Source organism: Monopterus albus, unplaced genomic scaffold (genome assembly GCF_001952655.1).
Source record: "Monopterus albus unplaced genomic scaffold, M_albus_1.0 scaffold40.1, whole genome shotgun sequence".
In the NCBI taxonomy this organism is placed as follows: domain Eukaryota; kingdom Metazoa; phylum Chordata; class Actinopteri; order Synbranchiformes; family Synbranchidae; genus Monopterus; species Monopterus albus.
The window spans coordinates 1173761-1193603 of NW_018127920.1; the positions used below are offsets into that span (position 1 = coordinate 1173761).

General features: G+C 41.5%; 2 protein-coding genes across 2 annotated transcripts in view; both read right to left on the reverse strand.

Moving 5' to 3' along the window:
* specc1la (sperm antigen with calponin homology and coiled-coil domains 1-like a) overlaps positions 1–15836 on the reverse strand; it is a 20804-nt gene extending 4968 nt beyond the window's left edge. The window contains exons 1-13 of the mRNA XM_020599217.1: positions 15566–15836; positions 9518–9677; positions 9260–9398; positions 7554–9181; positions 6853–7060; positions 6513–6586; positions 5646–5821; positions 5196–5359; positions 4701–4819; positions 4055–4145; positions 3381–3470; positions 3121–3280; positions 2762–2864 (exon numbers count right to left, since the gene is read on the reverse strand). Coding sequence (XP_020454873.1) covers positions 2762–2864; positions 3121–3280; positions 3381–3470; positions 4055–4145; positions 4701–4819; positions 5196–5359; positions 5646–5821; positions 6513–6586; positions 6853–7060; positions 7554–9181; positions 9260–9398; positions 9518–9640 — 3075 coding nt within the window. The 5' untranslated portion in view covers positions 9641–9677; positions 15566–15836. The remainder of the gene's footprint in view (positions 1–2761; positions 2865–3120; positions 3281–3380; positions 3471–4054; positions 4146–4700; positions 4820–5195; positions 5360–5645; positions 5822–6512; positions 6587–6852; positions 7061–7553; positions 9182–9259; positions 9399–9517; positions 9678–15565) is intronic.
* Positions 15837–16426: 590 nt separating this feature from the next.
* LOC109959649 (breakpoint cluster region protein) overlaps positions 16427–19843 on the reverse strand; it is a 38483-nt gene continuing 35066 nt past the window's right edge. Inside the window, exons 19-24 of the mRNA XM_020599174.1 lie at positions 19208–19317; positions 18766–18905; positions 18476–18610; positions 18270–18375; positions 17910–18069; positions 16427–17828 (exon numbers count right to left, since the gene is read on the reverse strand). Coding sequence (XP_020454830.1) covers positions 17739–17828; positions 17910–18069; positions 18270–18375; positions 18476–18610; positions 18766–18905; positions 19208–19317 — 741 coding nt within the window. The 3' untranslated portion in view covers positions 16427–17738. The remainder of the gene's footprint in view (positions 17829–17909; positions 18070–18269; positions 18376–18475; positions 18611–18765; positions 18906–19207; positions 19318–19843) is intronic.

Consider the following 19843-nt stretch of genomic DNA (forward strand, 5'->3'; position numbering starts at 1 on the left):
AGATGGGCCTGGACATGTGATGACTTGAGCAGGGGAACCTTCCGTGCAATGCATGATTTGAAACCATGATGGCGTAGTGTTCTACCGACAGTGACCTTTGAAACTGTGGTCCCAGCTCTCTTCATGTCATTGACCAGCTCCTCCCTTGTAGTTCTGGGCTGATTCCTCACCTTTCTTATCATCAGTGATACCCCACGAGGTGAGATCTTGCATGGCGCCCCAGTCCGAGGGAGACTGACAGTCGTCTTTAGCCTCTTCCGTTTTCTAACAATTGCTCCAGCAGTTGATCACCAAGCTGCTTGGCAATTTCCCCGTAGCCCTTTCCAGCCTTGTGGAGGTCCACACTTTTGTCTCTGGTGTCTTTTGACAGCTCTTTGGTCTTGCCCATGGTAGTAGTTGGCGTCTGACTGACTGTGGGGTGGACAGGTGTCTTTAAAGAGCTCAGACAGGTGCTACTAATTTAGATTAATGAGTGGAGTAGAGGTGGAATTTTTCAAGGCATAGTAACAGGTCTTTGGGAGCCAGAAATATTGCTGTTTCTCAGGTGTTCAAATACTTATGTTCAGCAGTGCAAGACAAATAAATTCTTTAAAAATCATACAATGTGATTTCCTGATTTTTTTTTAATTCTGTCTCTCAGAGTGGGAATGCACCTACAATGTGAATTTCAGACCCCTCCATGATTTCTAAGTGGGAGAACTTGCAAAATCGCAGGGTGTTCAAATACTTCTGTTCCTCACTGTAACATGATGGGAAAAGGCCAATTATTGACTGACGTCTTTATTAAAATAATATGGGCTTGTTTAGCTGCACTGTAAATAGATAGTAACCTTGGGTGTCTCCAAATGAAACCAGGACTGACATTATAAAATATAACTTTCATAGTACACCCTGCTTTGTCATAGTCACAGCTTAGGTTCAGTGCTTGCTGAGGTACAAACAGGACCTGAGACTAACATTTTTCTTACTGTCCAGTCATTAGATTATTAACCTCTTGACAAAAATCAGCTCTACTTACTATATAAAAGAAAGCTGACCTCCTATTCAATTTAGCCATTTTAACTAAGCACCATTATAGATGTCAATATCAAGGACAAATACATAGTACAAAATAAATAATTCTAAAATTCATAAACCCGTGGAAAAGGGAAGCAACTGTCTTTGTGTGCTTCAGTTGTTGTTGTAACTCTGCAGAGACTGCTTTCTCTAGCTACTTTATAAAACATCAACTCATCCTTTTGCTGGGAACTGGCGATATGCCATAAAATACATATTTAAATAACCATATTTGATCCAGGCCAATTCATCCTGCCATGAAGAAATGAAAGCCATTTTTCCTCATTTACCCTAGCCTTCTTCTGTAGTTACCACCACAGTGTTAAAGTGTTTTTCCTTGTTTTCTGACCTATCTTCATTGTTACAACGGTGAATCATCATCTTAGACGTGACCTAAAGATTAAAAAAAAATAAGGTGTAGGCATGCTGTAGTTTTTCTATGCAGAAGCAACTCAGTTTTTACACATCTTGCAAACTCTTGCTCGAGAGACTTTTTTCTAACAAAATAAAAGTACTTAATGGTAAAAAAAAAAAAAACACGTTACATGTCTGTTAATGCCTTGTTTCTGTAACATTAAAGAGAATTGTTGTAAGGCTGGAGAAGTTACTATGTCTGTATTATGTCAGTTAAAATATGGGGATTCCCAATTACCTGCTTTGTTTAGAGTGTTACACATCTCTTTTCATCTGTACATGTATCGTTGTTTACCTATCTATGGAGGAGACATTCTAATTAATTAATGCCATTGTGGTTCATTGTGCTGTCCACTTGCTAGACAACACCAGCAGCAGGAGTTGGGCGCGTTTCACGAACTATCCTCTCGTTTTTAGGAAGAGACTCTCTGTAATTATTTCAGAACGATAAAACCAGACTATCTGGAGTTATGATAGGTGCAAAGCTAATCTAGAGGTACCCAAGAGTAAACATTAAATGGCTGGAAACGAGCAAAACGAACATGCCATGACCACTTTAATCATATTGTGACCCCCGTTTTATGACCTTTTGCTGGTGACAGTGACAGAGAGAGATGACATGGCTGGCATGTGTGAGCGTTACAGAGCTGTGTGTCCAGTGTAAAGGAATATTCCAACAACTTACAGTATGTGACTGTACACTGAAAAAAAAGATTTGTTGGATTTACTTGATTGTAATGTGCACATCGGTCCCACACAATGATAATGTGTAAAACCAACATCATTTTCTTCTGGGGTTAACTTGTTTGAATTATGTTAACAGAGGAAATATGAATGAATTGCGTTGCATATACTAGCATAATTTGTGTAAATCCAAAGACCCGGTGAGTCCTTTTTTTTCTAGTGTAGATTCATGATAGACAGTTTAAAAAAGGTATCCTCTTTTTATTCCATATTTCCCCCCTTTTCTTTTCAAAACCTGGTGCCTACATTACCAACAATGCAACTCAGCCACCAACAATATGGTCAGAGATTTTGGTGTGTTACATATGCTAGCAGCAACTAATGTAGCCTCAAGCAGAGTTAAGTAGTGGGTTCATGTCCTTCTTCATTTTTAATCATTCAGACTACATGACAGAACTGTAAACACACACTCTGATGTGTAAAACCAGTGGAGTTCCCCTTTAACTAGGTTTATGATTTTCTGCCAGTTTCTGCCTGAGCCACTGGAGAATAGTTAGACACTTTTGATGATGTGGATCAGGTCAGCTCGTACATTCCAGTAACCTACCTGGTAGCCTTCAGTCTTCTTCTGGCACCACTTCAGCAAAGCATTTCTCTTGGAGCCCCCATACTCTCTGGCCAGAGCTGACAGTGGGTCCTTTCTCTCTTCTCTGCCATAAACACATAGAAGAGACATGTAAGCAAAGACCCTGCCACAGATTATATGGTAAACAAGTTTGATTAGTGAGGTAAGAAGGCTGACAACACTTGGGCTGTATGTTTACATCAATCAGATGGAATCTAACAAGAATGAAAACAGACACAAACTTCTAAAGGGCCTTGTGAGCACATTTACAGGATTACAGGAAATCCACTTCTATCAATTAGCATCACATATAGGAGAGTAAGTACTTAAAAAGGAAGCACCTTAGGCGGCTGCGTGTAGTGGGGGTGATGGAGGCGGTGGGAGAGGAGGAGGACAGGGAGAGTGGAGAGGAGGCTGCACTCATGGCCATCAGGGAGGTTGAAGAGGCCCCATCTGGAGCAGACATGTCCCTCTTCATTTCCTCACTGCTCCTGCGGGACACTGCTCAGGACAGGGGAGACGATTAGAGACCTCCATTTTTTTTTTTTTTAACTAAACTGTAGACCGAGTTATTGCTTATAGTTTAACTGGCATCTCTAACCTGAGATTGCCTTGGACGAATCCATGTTGGTAACTCTCTGGAGGACAGACGGAGGCCGGCTAGTCGAGGTTCCCCTGAGAAGGTGCTCAGCTGTGGATATGTCACAGTATTTACATCACATACAGTAACTGTTTCTGTAAGAGACTTCCTGTTAAAATTTGATGTAACAGGGTCAGTTAAAAGCCACATTCCAGTCCCTGAGTTCAGGGAATACTGATGCATAAGGCTGATTCACAGTAAATTAAAAGTCACAATAAATCAGTGAAAAATAAACAGAACTTCAGAAACTACAGCCAAATCTGCATGTTCACAGAGAACACTTGGAGTCATTACTGGTAAGAATGACCTGAGGGAAATTCTATAGTATGTGCAGCCTCATTGCTGTATATCCCTCTTGTCATCCACTCTAGTGGTTTGATGTACTAAAAAAAATGACACCAGTATACAGTAAACGTGCTAAGTCCCAACTCCAGGCATCTGGGGAAAACGCTCCACTCTTTCGTGAGAAATAAAGGGACAGTCTATTCCCATTAATTGCTATGATAGTTTACTGTAACAAAAGTATAGCAGAGGACAAAGAACTCTTGCGTGCAAACCATATTTAAAAGTGTAGTATTCTGCACATACCTAAATTTCTGACAGATCTGAAATAAAAAACAATTACTAATTATCACCTGGCATGGCGATGTCTGTGTAGCTGGGCCTCTTATCGCTCAGTGAGGAGAGTGGCTTGGCTGCTGACATAGACCCGGTAATGGAGTGTCTCTGAAACAGCAGTAAATAACAGATGGTGAGTTTTACAGCTTTTGAAATGGATTGGGTGCTTTCTAATTGGTTGAAGAAAAATCTTTTACTTGAGATAAATAACAGTTTTTTAATGAAATCATTATCTGAAAGATCAATCATCACAAAGCTGAAAGCAGCTGGTTTAGGCTGGGAAGCTAGATGTTCACATATGAAAACAACAAACACTGAAATGGCTCTTAATCAAAAGGACAGGGAGTGTCATGTATATACACACACACACACACACATTTTACACACTTAACTGACGGTTAACTCTTAACTGTTAAAAGGACTTTATAGTAATTTTGCTAACTCAATCTGTCACCCAGTTGCCCTGTTTCGTTTATGATTTATATTTTTTACAACTGCGGTCGTGTCTATTAAAATTGTTTGTTGACTCTAAGCTTGTCTTATGTTGTTCTTCTGTGTAGTGAACTCAAATAGTACTTTTGGCAATAAATAACAAAAAAAGTAGAATACCAAAAAAAAAGGACATTTTAGCAACATATTCCCACACAGCCTTTCTTCCTCTACCTGTATGGGTGAAACAGCAGCTGCTGGAGGTGTCTTCATGGGGCTGGGGCTGAGGGGGGTGCGCTGTAGCTGGGCAGTTGAGGCTGTTGGAGCCACAGGGGCACCGTTGGGAGGTGGGCCTAAGTTAACATGGACAAAGGACAGTTATGGCTCACTTCAGAACTGCTTCACACAGGCAACTAAAACTCCTCATGTCTGTGTCGTGGTTAAAAACCACAGCTATAAATAAAATATGTTCCATGTACTGATTTCCAATTATATCAAATACTAAAATCAAAGGCTAACATTCCTATGAGTGTGACTTAGTTTTTTTCACTCTGTGAAACAGCAGTGCACTCTCTACTTAAATCAAAGAGCATTAGGACAAATAAGGATTCAGCCTACCATGTAAATGGCCAGTCTTATAACAATATGGGACAAACAAACATACAGATTCCTAACTAACAATAACAGTATAAATGTGAGAAGAAAGAGGAGAACATAACTGTGTGGTACCTTGTGAGGCACTGTCAAAGCTCTTGATGAGAGTTTTGACAGTGGGCGAGGGCTCTGAGGAGGTTGAAGATCGCCGGCTGAGACCCATTCCCTGCCTGAGAGCAGCCAGGTCTCTCTCCACTGCATTCATGTAGTTATACACTCGGCCTCTCTCCTCCTCCTGCCTGGGAAACATACTGTACTCAGTATGCACACTGATTGCTTCTATGGTGTCAGTTTGCACACTATGTTTTAAAAATGGCTCTTATTGACTGACATCCTGGAATTCAGAGAATTACAGGGAAACAACCATTTAAATTAATTTGTAATGGCACTCGAATGCACATTTCTACTCAGCATCCAGATATAATCAGATAAGGGAAGTTAAATCTCCCCTCACTTAGAATCAATCAAAGACAGACTATGTCACTGTGACCGCTGGAGCTCTTCCAGGCATCTCTATGGCCTTACTTGCGGCTCTTGACCTCATCTAACTCCTTGCTCAGCTTCTCGTTCTTCTCCTGGGCTTCCTGCAGTCGGCGTCGCAGGTCTCCAATCTCCTCCTGTGCTTCTGACTTGATGTCATTGGCAATGACGACAGCTGTCTGCAGATCAGCCTGGAACTGACGCCACTCCATTGACTCCTCCTGCATCCGCGCACACAGAGACAACAGCAAAGAGTTGAATGTTATTTAGCTTAAATGATACACTAAATCATTAAAGCAGTATTTTTGCTTTTCTTGGCCCCTTGGGGGCCTGTGTAAATCACACAGCATTCATTTGAAGAACTGTTTGTGTTCACTTGATGAATCCAAGTCTAATATTCACTCTCCTATTAGCTCTGTTTAGGTGTCTACCAACTCCTGAGGGAAATATCTGGCTCTTTAGCTGCTAAATGCTCCACTATGCTCATCAGCTAGTCACTAACTAGCCATCTGGTGCTGGTCAAGTGAAATACATTGGGTTTTTGGAGCTTTTTTTTTCCCTCCCCAGTGAAAACAGTTGCCTGCTATGTCTGGAGAGTGGGCTGATGAGAGGAGTGACAGTGAATTAAAACAGCTGCAGACCATAAAACCAAAACAGTGATTGAAAGACATTAAATATACAGGGAACTGCAAAGTCAGCTTACAATTGCCTGTGGGTTTGGCACTATGAGCAGCATCTTTCACATATTCAAATGTTGCAAGTGGCAAAAGAGATAAACATACTATTTAAACTAAAATGTTTGTAGTTCACTTTCTTCTAGTGCACTAGAAGCAAACTAAATTTATTGAAGTATTGTTTGACCCGTCTGTCTCAGATCTCAAACACCATCGCACCTCCATGCAGTACCCTTACCCTGAGTCTGCGGTGAAGAATCTTAATCTCCCTCTCCATGTCATGCTTCTGGTCCTGCAGCTTCTTCACAGAGTCTGAGATAAGAAGAGGAGACATGTTGGTGGTATAATGCCACCAGATGGGCTCTGAACCACAGATATCTTAGAGTAAGTCTGATGCACAGTTTATTATAGGAGATTAAAAGTTTTAAGGTGTAGAACATGACTCAAAGCAGTTATCTTAGTACATTTCTAAATGATCACTAGCTACCTGCTTGAATAGCATGACCAAACCCCATTAAAGTCTGGCCAATAGTACAAGTCTATACTCAGGTTACAGTGTGCGTTTCCAGCCCACTTACTCTCAAGGTCAGTGATGATGAGGTTGTCATGGAGTTTAAGAGCTCGGTGCTGTTCGACCTCATCCTCCAGCTCAAAAATGGTTTCCTTCATGTCTGCGATCTCCGTCTCTTTTTCCTGCAGGTCCACACGCTGCTTCTCCAGTGTGCGCTCCTGTTCGGCCATCTGCTGCTGCACCTGCTCCTGAAAGTCTCTGTATTCCCTGTCCAGCTGCATGCACAAGATGAAGAATATCCATCATTTTATTATTGACAAGCCATGAAGTAATTACTTGATTAAGATGAAGTGAAGCTTCAGCAGTGTTGCTGTATATTGTAATATAAAGAGATGTAATGTGTACAGCCTATGCCCTCTGTTTAGCCTTATGGTGGTGATGTACAAATAAGGGACGTGTACCAATCCCTGCTAAAGGTAGCCTCTGGGGAACACTAAATACTGTATGTGACATTTTTAGCTAACATCTGCACTGATCCATAAACAATAATGTGACATTTTTAGCCAACATCTGCACTGATCCATAAACAATAAAAGGGGCACTGATTCTGGTGACCCAAAAACTCATGAAATTGTTATTGTACCCTAGAGAAAGGCTTTATTTAGGTCATACACTTCAATTAGCATCTTATGGTTTCACACACTGTCTGTCTAAGAGCCTCTGAATTTACACCTCATATTCTCTTGCAGTCTTCAACTTTTAACTAACCTTACTAAGTGTCTCCTGCAGCCGGCTGAGCTCACTGTGGGCTTCTTCCAGCTCCTCCTGCATCTTCGCAGCCTTGGCCTCAGCCTCCTCTTTTCCCAGCCGTACACCTTCCAGCAGCTGGCAAATGTCATCTTTGTCTTCCGCAGTGTGAAGAGAGTACAGCTCGGCCACTTTCTGCCTTTCCTGGTCCAACTGGGCTCTGCATCGGCTGAGCTCTGCCTGGTCATTGCTCACTGCTGCCTTGTACTCCTCAAGCGCAGCTGCCATGGCAGCTCGATCCTGCCTCTCTGATTCCATGATGCGCTCCATCTGGTGGTTCCTCTCCTTCAGTGCTCCGATCATCTCCTGGGCCTCAGCGTTGTCCTGTTCGGCCATCTTTAGTGTGTTGGACAGGTGTTGCTGAACCCCAAGTAGCTGCTCCCTCTCAAAGCGTGCATTATCTGCCAGATCTGCATAGCGCTGCTCCAGCTCCATGTAGCGGCCACTCTTGATGTCCTCCTCAAGCACATACGATATATGATGCTCGTCCAAGAGAGAGCGTAGGTATTCAATCTGGCGACCATAGAGCTCCAGCTTGTCGCTCTGCTGGCACAGGGAGTCCATGAGGATCACCTTCTCCTCACCAAGACGCTCATTCTCTCCGTTTAGCTCCTGGGTGATTTGCTGCAGGTCAGCCAGCTCCTGTAGTGTGGCCTGGAGCTCCTCAGCAGTGCTGTGCTGGTTCTCTTCCATCTGGTGGATACGCTCCGTCAGACAGGCCACAGACACCTCACTAGCATTGCCACTGCTGCCCCTCCGTGAGCGCTCCCTACTGGGAGCGCACTCGGATTCAGATGAGGAGGATGCTCCAGAAGGGGCGTCCAGAGCGTCATCACTGGAGGTGACAGCCTGGTAGACCTCACTGGATTCACTATCAAGGTTGTCTGCCGAGCCCCCGTGCTGCTGTCCGGTGAGCAGATCTTCTAAAGAGCCAGGGACAGAGCCTTCCACTGAGGAGGTTAGTGTACCTGTGCCACCACCATCACTCTGCCCACTGCCTGCAGCTAGGTCTGGGCTTAGGGAGGCGTAGTTGAACAGTTTGTCAGTGCCATCCAGCCTCTGCTCCAGAGAGAAGCCCAGTGCATTGAGCCGGTCTTTCAGCATGCGGTTCTCACTTTTTAGCAGGTTCAGCTCTTCTCTGATGGCCTGGTTCTGCTCTTGTAGGAGAATGAGTGTGGACTCTACATCAGCTGCTGTGATGGCTGAAACCTGGGGCTTCTCTTCCTCCCCAGCTTCTTCCTGCAGGGGCACTTCCTTCCCTCCCATGCCAAGCTGGGCCCGCATGTCCCTCAGCTCACTGCGCAAGTGTAGGATCTCCACATCTTTGCTCTTAGCCAAACCAAGCAGGTCTTTTACTTTGGCCTCCAGAGCCACCTTATCACTGATCTGGCCATCTGATTTAGATTTGCTCATACGGCCCTCAGATTCTGTCAGGATTTGGCTGCGAGAGCGCTTCACTGAGGCCACATCCCCTGCTACAGTCCCTACCGACTGCTTCTTAGCAGCTGATGTCCTGGATGTCCGAAGACGGTCTCGTGATGAATTTGGCTCTTTGGAAGTCGAGGATGTCGTTCGCTTGGATGCTGTACCTGGCAAGACAGAATAAAGTAATCTTGACTTTTCTTAGAAAATATCATGAATTGGCAGAAATGAAGTTTTATATATACCTGATGTTGTCTTTGGCTTGCTATCCAGGTTGTTAGCGCTAGTCCCAACGGAAGCAGTCCTCTTTGTCTTGGTGACAGTACTATTCAATGGAGGATTCCCTCCAGCCATAGCTGCTAAAAGATCATCATTGCTTTTCACCTGAAACCACAAAAATTCAACACACATACTTACAAACAAGACAATAAACCCATATCCAAGCACAGCAATACAGCCCCATGTATCAGCTGCTACATGGTCTATCATATGATGAGTTTCACCTTAGACAGAGGCGCAGAGGTGCTCTTGGCTGAAGGCTTTCCGGTGCCAGCATTGACCGTGGCCTCGGATTTTCCTCGATCTCCGCTCACTTTACTCACCGCTGGCCGGACCGACTTCTTCATACTGAGCGGGCTGAGACCGATACATTTACAATGCGACCTGTGCACAAGGGAGGGAGGAGATAGGTAATGTGTGTCAGCATGCAGTGTGATGGCTCCAGGTTTCCATAGAGCCTATTCCATAAACACTAGAAAACACTGAGGCCACATATAACAACTGAGCATTTCTAAAACCCCCTGTCTGTGATTTTAAGCTTATTTATTATAGTTGGTATTTGGGAGGCACTGGTTCATTCTACCCTGCACATGATCCCTACAATAATTAGCTGTAGATACTGTAGTATAGTTTGAGATACTGTATATTTAATTAATAATCATTTACATCCTGATAGTTGGGCACTTGTGTGCAATCGCTATTTAAACCCTTGTGTCTTCAACAAAGCTACATTTGGTTGCTGTTTAGGACCACCTCAGATGCATGAACATAAGATAAACCCTGAACTAGAGGCTTCCAAAAGCTAACCACTACGTCCACCAGATGGCTCTCAAGTGTTTGTGATAGATCAGTCAGTGTAGCCTTACAGCTCTGGGGCTGCAATAAGGATGACAAAGGTTTAGTTTAATCTGTGTGGGTGGTTGCTGTTATCTGTGTACATTTATCTATGTGAAGAATGTGGCCTTACAATCTTCTTCTTAGCACAGAGACATACATAAAAGGTTTCTTCTAGCATTAGAGTAAGTAGCAAGGTCAAAAAAGGAAAAATAGATTCCTTCACAAATCAAATGGAAAGCTCCAACGAAATGTCATATTTTGTAAGGCAAAAACGTGTGTCAGTTAGCCCGTTACTGGCCGAGATCAAATGGAAAGCTCCAACCAAATGTCATATTTTGTAAGTCAAAAAATGTGTGTCAGTTAGCCCGTTACTGGCCGACCGGTCTGACACACTGCATTTCATCTTGCGCTGCCAAGAAATCCTTTAGTACCATGTTTGTGCATGTACTCATACCAGTTCACAATCACAGTTAGGCTAATTAAACAACTTGACAACCTAGAAAACATTCCTAATAACAATTTAATGAGGGCACATTCTTGAACACACATTGATGGGGTGTGATTCAAAATGTGTACTGAGTTAGTATCACATAATACAAAGATACTCTCTCAAACAAGTGAAGGACCAGTGACTGTGTTGGAGTGAACCGTTGCAATTTGGCCAATAAACTATGTTCATTTGGCAGCAGACATGTTGTTGAAACTGGCTATAACTAATTAAGAATGCTTGTGTACTGTATAGCATAGGAGGCATTATCAAGTATTGGTCACATGTGCTAAGGTCTGAAGAGAACCTGACTTGATGCCACAGTAGCAAAGAGATGTAATCTGGGACACAGCTGGAGACAAAGAGTACTTTAGCACACACCTGGATGTCTCGGAGCTCTCTTAAAAAGGAAAAAATGAGTTTAAGTGATTTACTGCACACAGGAAACCTGGCTATGATCTCTCTCTGAGTCAGTGCTCTGTTGTTTTCCTGAGAAGATTGTTGTTTGGATATGGAAAGACAATCAAATATTGGCAGTAAAATCTGACTTTAAATATAACACTGGAAGAAGCTGTAGCAGGAGCACAAATGTTAAAATGATTCACCTACTGAAGCCTTTAATTGAATCATGGCTAAATAAATACCCACTGCAAAAATGAATCAACAATTATATGTGACACAGCTGCACACAATAGCGCACATCTGACCCACATATTTTTGACTGCTGATACTTCCAGAGAATCCAAAATAACTTGCTACTAAACCACAACTTCACTCAACAATAAATACTTTCCTAACAGACTGCAGCTGTGTTTCCTAAGCACAGGTGTTACTTTAAATTATCCTGCACCAAATCTTCCACCTTGACTGCACAGACTCCCCAGAGTGATTCATTTTCTCTGCCATGAAGATATCTATTTGGCTGTTTCTGTCAGGTTAGGTATATAACCGAACCACAAAAAAATACACAGAGCACCTAGTCTTTAGGAGGAGTTAAGAAGAGTCTGATTGTATTTACAGACTTAAAAAAGTGAGTTGCAGGACTTCAGATCTTAAATCAGAATAACATTTTTCCAAAAACTGCTTGTTAAAAAAAAAAAATCCCTCTAACAGCCAGGTACCATTAAACCAACTTTGGCAATTCTGCAAACTGGAGCTGAAAACGTTTAGTCAAGTAAACAATTGTTAGTTAAACAGTAAATTAATCATCAACTATTTTGATAATAATGAGTAACTTAATGAGTAACTTTTCAACCAAATATTCTCCAAGTTTCTCTTCTCAGTTGAGAGGATTTGTAGGTTTTCTTTGCCTTATGTGACAGTAAATTGAGTCTAAGGGGCAGATAATATAAGCAGTTTGATGGCATCAGCTTGGGCTTAATATCAAAAGCCAAATAGGTCATAATTCCTCTGCTGTTCCCTGCCAATCAAACAGATTAATTATGACCCATTTGGTTTTAAATAGCTTTAGGAATTAGGATGTGCCAGTTTTTTGCAATACTGTCTGATACTTTGGGACAAAATGATTAATCTAGGAAATAATCATCAGATCGAAAATAATCATTAATTGCAGCCCGGACATGGACTCATTTGGGCACAAACACAGTTAAAAATGAGTCTTAACATTCTTCCAGCTTAAGATAGAGAAACATTAACAGGACCCAGCTTACTATGGTAGAAAACAAGTGGATGGTGTTTTACAAATTAATAATTTGTAAAATAATCTCTTCGCGCTTTCATTTAGCCATAACACATCTGTTCCATTTTTGCAAAGTATTTTCTCTGAGTACTAACATGTGTGCTCAACAGCCAGCCAGTTTGCTGAATAGCTGAATGTGTGTCAAAGCAGATGTCTGAAACGAGCTGCTAGCTGGAGCACAACCCTTTTCGTTGGATCTGAACAGACACAGGAGCGCAGGCTTGGGACCAGCACAGCAGAGAAATGGGGCAGAGTTAGCTATCTTTTCTTCAACTCTCACTCTATAACTTCACCTATCTAAAACAACATACAGTAGTGGAACAGACCTTTTTCTGCTTTTGCTTACCAAACCAACAATCCCTTGGCACAATACAACTTATGTTCTCAAACACATTAAGAAAAATATACATGCCACCTTGGCATTAACTCGCCAAGTCTCTAAGGGGATGAACACCGTTCCCAACAGATATTCCCTCATGTGGTGTTTTGATGATGGTGGTGGAGACGCTGTCTGACACGTCACTCCAACATCTCCTATAGGTGTTCAGCTGGGTTTAGATCTGGTGACTGTGAAGGTCACAGCATGTGATTTTCAGTTATTCAGGGGTTTCCTTCGTCAAACTAGTGTATATACATACAGACACACTCACACGGGCCTGTGACTCTCAGATGGTTGGTTCAGTCTAAAAAATGTAGTCAAAACAAGTTGTTCTTCTCTCAGCATGGTAGTTTCTAAAAACATATGTGATGAATCACGCTGTGGTAAAAACACTGCTGTTTGTGTAATGCAGAAAAACAATTTTTCTGATGACTCCGCATTATCTGATTGGCTGTGTATGGCATAATGATATATTCTTGTTTAAATATAGCCAAAATCTAAAATGACCAGCATGATGAAAAGGCCATAGCGCAGTCATGTTTGTCTGACACTTAGGTGATTCACTGACAACTGCATAAAATGGTGAAAAAGGATGGCTGCACCATATGAGTGACCGCAAGGATGCAATTATTTAAAATGTAATAACTTTGCCTATAAAAAGTCCATTAATATATATCAGCTAAACAATGCTACAATATGTGCAAATCATGACAACACTGTTGTATAAACTGGTCCACACCGGTTCAGAAGCCTGTAACACTTGTCCCAATTCAAAGTAAACAGAAGTACAGTATTTGATTACAATGTTAATGAAGGCAGTGGATCTAATCCAAGGCTAGCCCAAAGGAACAACTGTACATAGTGTTCCTTTACTGCCTGCTCAACAAAAGCATACCACTGAGACAATGAACAAACAAGTAACAGTCTAGGGAGAGAAGGGGGTGGGGGCAGTGGTGGTCTAGTAACTTATAAGCGCCCCTTCCCTGATCTGATTCTATACTCATGCTTTAACTGGAGGGGAGGCACTTCCTTGCCATAACATCAACTTCCTGTGGTGGCGTCTCTAGTAAGAAACAAAACAAAATATACAGTAAGGGATAATGTGTGTACAGGGACAAGCAGGAACCAGTCTGCCTGAGACACAGCAGACACTGTCAAACCTTGAATTTCATTTGCCAAAATATCTAGCTACCTATTTTTATGACATAGCCTTCAGTCAAATAACAATAATACCAATTTCGGTATTTCATTGCAACTACATACCAACAAAAATGAAGGCCAACTTAGAAAAAATCCCTAATATATTTACCTCTTTGGCATGATCAGCGTCAACTTAACATTGTAGAACATAAAATATTAAATGGATATAAGTAAAGGCCATGTTGAGCTGTGTTGTGTTTGTGAATAATCTCTCATCTTCCACTTCATTAACACACTGTGTGGAAAACCTCTCATGCAAACACATTTCTTTCTTTCCCTTTGTTCAGTGTTACTTTGGGGCAAAGCTCCCAAGAGATTTTTCCCAAGAATATTTTTCTAAAAGTACTGCTATGATCACATACAGCCAAGATCTAATAACTCATAACTCCTGGACACTGATTTAAAGAGTGGCTTGTGAAATACTGGTCTTTCTCAGCTTTCCCAGGGAAATAAGAAAACATATTTGTTGCCCCTTGGTTAAAAAAAAAGAGAGAATGCAAGAGAAAGAATGATTTACTAAGCCATACACAGAGCCTAGAAGCTCTGCATTCGTGTGTCGTTTGCAAAAATGCAGTGACAAGTTGCACCACCAGTTCGATCTTGACTCTTGGTGTGGGGGAGATTTACATTGTTCTTAGCTATATTTACATGGCTAACATTAGCATTGACTGTGCATTATTCAACCACATAATCGCGTATGTTACCAAATAAACCTTTTAGGTAAGGACAACTAACCCACTCTATGGAATAATCCAACGTCAGCACATACCACAATCAAGACCAAACAGCAAATACAATCTAAGGAGAAACCCCAGATGGCTACTTAGCTATAGGGTAAGGCACGTAGAGAATTACGTAGGGAATGTCAGTCATTTCACTTCCCGTTTGGCCACACGCTTCCAAAACAAAAGCACCGAACTATACACTTGAGCACAACTTTTACACCAAAGTATGACAATTGTATCAACTCCGCTAAAGGCAGGGTCGGAGTATATGAACCTATAGTGAAAGATACTATACAAAGCATACAATATGGTTATGAAGAGCAGATATTTAGTGGCATGTTCGCAGCGTGACGGGGACCACAATCACTGAAGACCTATAAAGGTTTTGTCAAAAATCTATAGCCTTCCAAAACACTAGTCAAACTAGGTACTGCAGAACAGTTTTAAGACTACTACCCACAATAACAACAAATTTTACATTTCAATTTTGAAGTAAACAAAACATTGCCGTAGTTAAAATATCTTAAAATTGAAAAACAAGCTCCATCCAGCAACACCTGCGGTTAAAAATCTCTATTTATCTATTATACTAGTCAGTCGTGAGTGACTCTAGGGTAAAATGTCAATATAGTGTGAAGATTTATTTTGAAATCATTCACAGTACGGGCCCAAGTCAATTTTAGTACCTTGACAGCTGAAGTAAAAGCTGGGTTGGAGGGTTAAAACAACAACTACCATACTATGTAAAACAAAGACAGCGAGTCTGGGTAGCTAACGTAACTTTAGAGTAGGTGTGTGTGTTTTTCCTTCGGTCAGGTAATTTATCTCAGCTGTCAATAAGAAATGCCGTATCTTAAGGTTGCTAGCGCTAACGTTAGGCTAACGGTGTTAGCATAGCCGGTATAAAGACAGCGCTGTGTCAGTAAGCTGATAAAATATTCATACCTGAGGGTCTCCTAATTTTTCGTCTTGGTTAGATTAATAACGATCCGGTTGTCGTCCATTTGCGGTCACTAACTTTGCTAATCCTACAACTTCAGACGGCAGCAGGCAGCATCGGTTTCGTATGTCAGCTCCTTTCTGTTAGATGATGCTCTGCCCCCTCCTGTGGTTGCATCACCCCCGTGCGGGGGGCAATCCACTACTTTCGTATTGGCGAAATACCCACTGGCTCATTTAAATGTTGTTTCCAGATTACTCCAGGAGCTGGTCCAAAAGCATGCAGTTTCTAACACCCATTTTATAAGGGAGGAGGGGTTACTGGAGTATCATCAGTATTTGTGAATTATAGCTGGACTCTTTTTAGGCTGACATGAATATCTCACATAGTTCATACAGTAATGTAGCCCATCTCACACCGTCATTGTCATCAACCTCTTAGGTTATGTGGACATAGGACCATGTCATGAGAAGTTATTCATCATAAATCAAAATTGTATGAAAATCTATACCTTTTCCTCTTTTTCAATTTTTATTAGATTTTTTTGTTTGTTTGTTTAATATAGTGGCAATGTTTGGATTAAAAGACTGCAGGAAACATGGAACTCACGAAAGCCCTAAATCTGGGATAATACATTTTGTGTTTAGTTTTAGAATGACTGTAGTCATGTTTGCATAGTATCATAAGGTATATGCACAAAGAACAGGTAGAGCTGCTGCCAGTGGTGGGGTCAGCTGCTGAAGTATGACCTTAGTTCAGTGGCTTCAAAGAAAGAAAGAGGACTAAAACATTGCTCAACCTGGTGAGACAAAGCAACATTTTAGAAGGAATGTTTTATTTAACAGTGAGGAAAGAAAACACAAGAATATGTTATCAACTTTTATTTACAGAAATCATACATACATGACACACTGGTCATTACCTTAAGAACGACTAAGTTATTACTTATTTTACATGAATCATAAGCACTGCAGCTTACAATCTGTGCTAACAAGTGTATACTTGTGGTGATTGGGAAAAAAAGTATTTACGCACACAGTATATTTCCACAGAGATTTGAAACATATACTAGGTATGTGGATGAAAAAGCTGTTATTAACTCAGGATTTTTAGATGTGATCACTGTGCTTAAAGGATCCTACTAGGGAAAATTTGGTACTTCAGATCATCTCAGGTGCTCTCGTCTCTACAGCAGTGTGGTTTTGCCCTATAAAAGTAGAAGATTACAAACAAGGAATGCAGAAAGTAACACACATGCATTAACTCCACCCGAAGAAATCAAATCAGTCTAAAACAATGTGGACAAAAACATATGATGTATGGACAAAAGACAACAGTGAAATCAAAATTACACACAGCAGAATATACATTTCTCTGGGTGGGAGAATCAGGCCACACCTTTTCCTGGAATGATTTGCCTTTCATTTCTCTGGACCACCTCCAAAGAAGCACTCATATCACATACACAAAAATGTACTTGGACACCACCAGGAGAATCTGCAAACTGGATAAGGACACATTTCAAATGGTCTGGTCAACATGCCTGCATGTTGTGAATTGTACAGGTTTCAGTCTCATACTTCTAATTCTGTACAAAGTTATAAGTGTAAACATTAGAGTAAATGAAATGTGCTATTGGTCCTCAACAGGGAAACATTGGCACAGGCCAGCTTTCAACCAACTCAAACATTTCTGAGAAAAAAAAATATGTATACACATGAAAAATATATATTTCAGTTCATCCAACCATTCATCCATCCACAGAAATAAATCCAACAACAACAGTGATCCCAATCTGGGAACACAGAGCTCATGTGTACAGTGACAAAACAAGGCAGGGGAACATATTAAAGTACAGCAAATAATGCATGTTCAGATTTAAATTAATAAAGGAGCGATATATTTTGTCCATGCATCATTTAGGGATGCCCCATAATGACACAGCAGGTGAGCCTGTAAGTGAACAGCACACACTCTTATCACATCTTCAAAAGAAATGGCTTTGGTCATGGTGGTTGTGTCCAGTTTACAATGTGTTGACAGTTCCCCCTGGTGGCAGAATAAAGCATCCTCAGCATAAACAAACCAGCCATGGCTGCTCAGTAGCATTCACCTCATTGTGCTATGGACATTTTCCCCCTGAACAGGAGCTTTATGGACAAGGGTATATTGTGCCTGTTATACTTCAGTAGAGAAAAGAAGGCTTTGACGTTTGCTGTCAGGTGCTGGAATGCCCTCCAGCTGAAGGAAGTAGAGGAGGACTTGAACCTACAGAGACACATAAGAGGTGGTCAGACCCACACAGGTAATCCAAACATCACTGTCTCTACATTGTGACAAGAGTTTTACCTGAGACATGACTTCTAGAGACCAGCTGTCATTCATGGAGATTGGCTGTGAGCTGTTGGAGATTTTGCTGTCTTTTTCAGAGGGTCGAAGCAAAGTGGGACCAAAAACCGTGGCCAGATTATGCAAAGACATCTTGTTGATGCTCTCATTTTCAGCCACCCTGTAGGAACAATGAAAAAACTGACACTCAGCCCTACAGATGCTCACAAGAACTTTTTAAAATTCTGTTTCAATCACTACCACAGTATGTTGCCAAATGTATAGCATAAAAATTGCTGTAATTTTTCTATGATCAGTAACAGACATACAGTATACAACTGGTGCAAATACACAATAGTTCAAAGAATGTGTTGTAGCTACCTTTTTAGGTGATCCAGCAGGAAGAGGAAGGTGACAAGATTGGGCTCTGGTAGAGACAGCAGCAGGTTGAGCATGCAGCTCTCCTTGGCCACGCTGTCAGACAGAGCTGCAAGGCAAAACACAGACGTGAATGCACTGGTGTTACAACTTGCAACCACCCTCCCGATCAATGAAAATGATGCAAAAATAAAGACGTGGTAACTGACCGAAGGCTCCGGCAAAGTTGGGGTACAACTCATCAGTGAACAGAGGCTCTGGGAGCTCGCGGAAATACAACTTCAGTGTTCCGGCAATGGCATTTACGTCCATGGCCCTCATCATGACAGACACATCCTTGTTGTCTACAGGGCAGATGAGACAAAAGTCACTAAATACCAGCCTCAAGTCAGTCCCGCAGGGCTCCATCTTTGGCTAGGTCTACAAGTGAAATATCTGTGATTGTTTCCCACATTTGTCAAACCCCTTTGAAAAGAAACTAAATTCAGGCTGAACTCACTTGAATCAAACGCAGCCTTCAGTGCCTGGATGTCAGTCGCGACGCCAGACACTCTGTAGATTCCCACCTCCTCCATCCCTCGTCGCTCAATCTCCTCCACACACTGTCTCACAATGAGGGGGACCTTGGAGCGCTCTCGCCTAGTGATGACACAGTCACATAGACACAAGGTCTGAAGGGGCTACATACAAATCCCCACATTGTAGAAATGCTTTTCCCACTTATGACAACTCAAAGTTCCTAACCAAAGTTAGTGTTGAGTGAGGAAAGGTAGCATTTCTCTATATTTTAAATGTCATTGAAAAACCAAAATCCAAACAAAAAGGGGAGAAGTTCCTTAAAAGAAACCATTAAAGCATATATGTGGACTTGTCAAGGTGTAGAAATGATCACAGACAAGTACAGGGGCATGACAAACACACTAAAGGCATCAACAACTCACTTAGTCACTATGTTGATTTTCACTCCAAAGATGCCGGACTGTTTCCGTGAAGGCATCCTCTTCAGACTGAACTCTCTGCTGGTGAATTTCATCGAAAGCTTCACCTCAATCTGAAAAAAGCAAAGGAAACCAGGTACTTTAGACAACTACTGTACTTTACATGATCACATTCATTTACAAACCTTAAGGATAACAGCAGTGAGTCAGTAAACTAGTTAAGTAATGTTAGTTTCACAGCAATACCTATCTAACGTTTGCTAACGTTAACTACAATAGCAACCGCACCCATTATGCTGTAGCGACAAAATTCTCAAGTGTATTAAACTGACTCAGATTAACAAGAGTTTAACAAGAGTGCATTTTATTGCTTACGAGTTCAAGTTTTTATTTGTAACATCAAGAATGTTGTGTTATTTCAGTTTTACTTCAATGTATGCATCTTTGTTTTTAGCATTATCAAAAAGCACTGACAGAATCCAACCAGCCTTTACTGTTGGATAGTAGCTGTCCTTTACTACTTGTGTTAGACCAACCACAATTATTGCCAAAGCTAAAGTTGGCTTCTGGCTTGTAGCTTCCGATCTGAAGGGGGAAGTTAAGGGAAAGGGAAGTGAGCAACAGCTAATTTTTCTATTC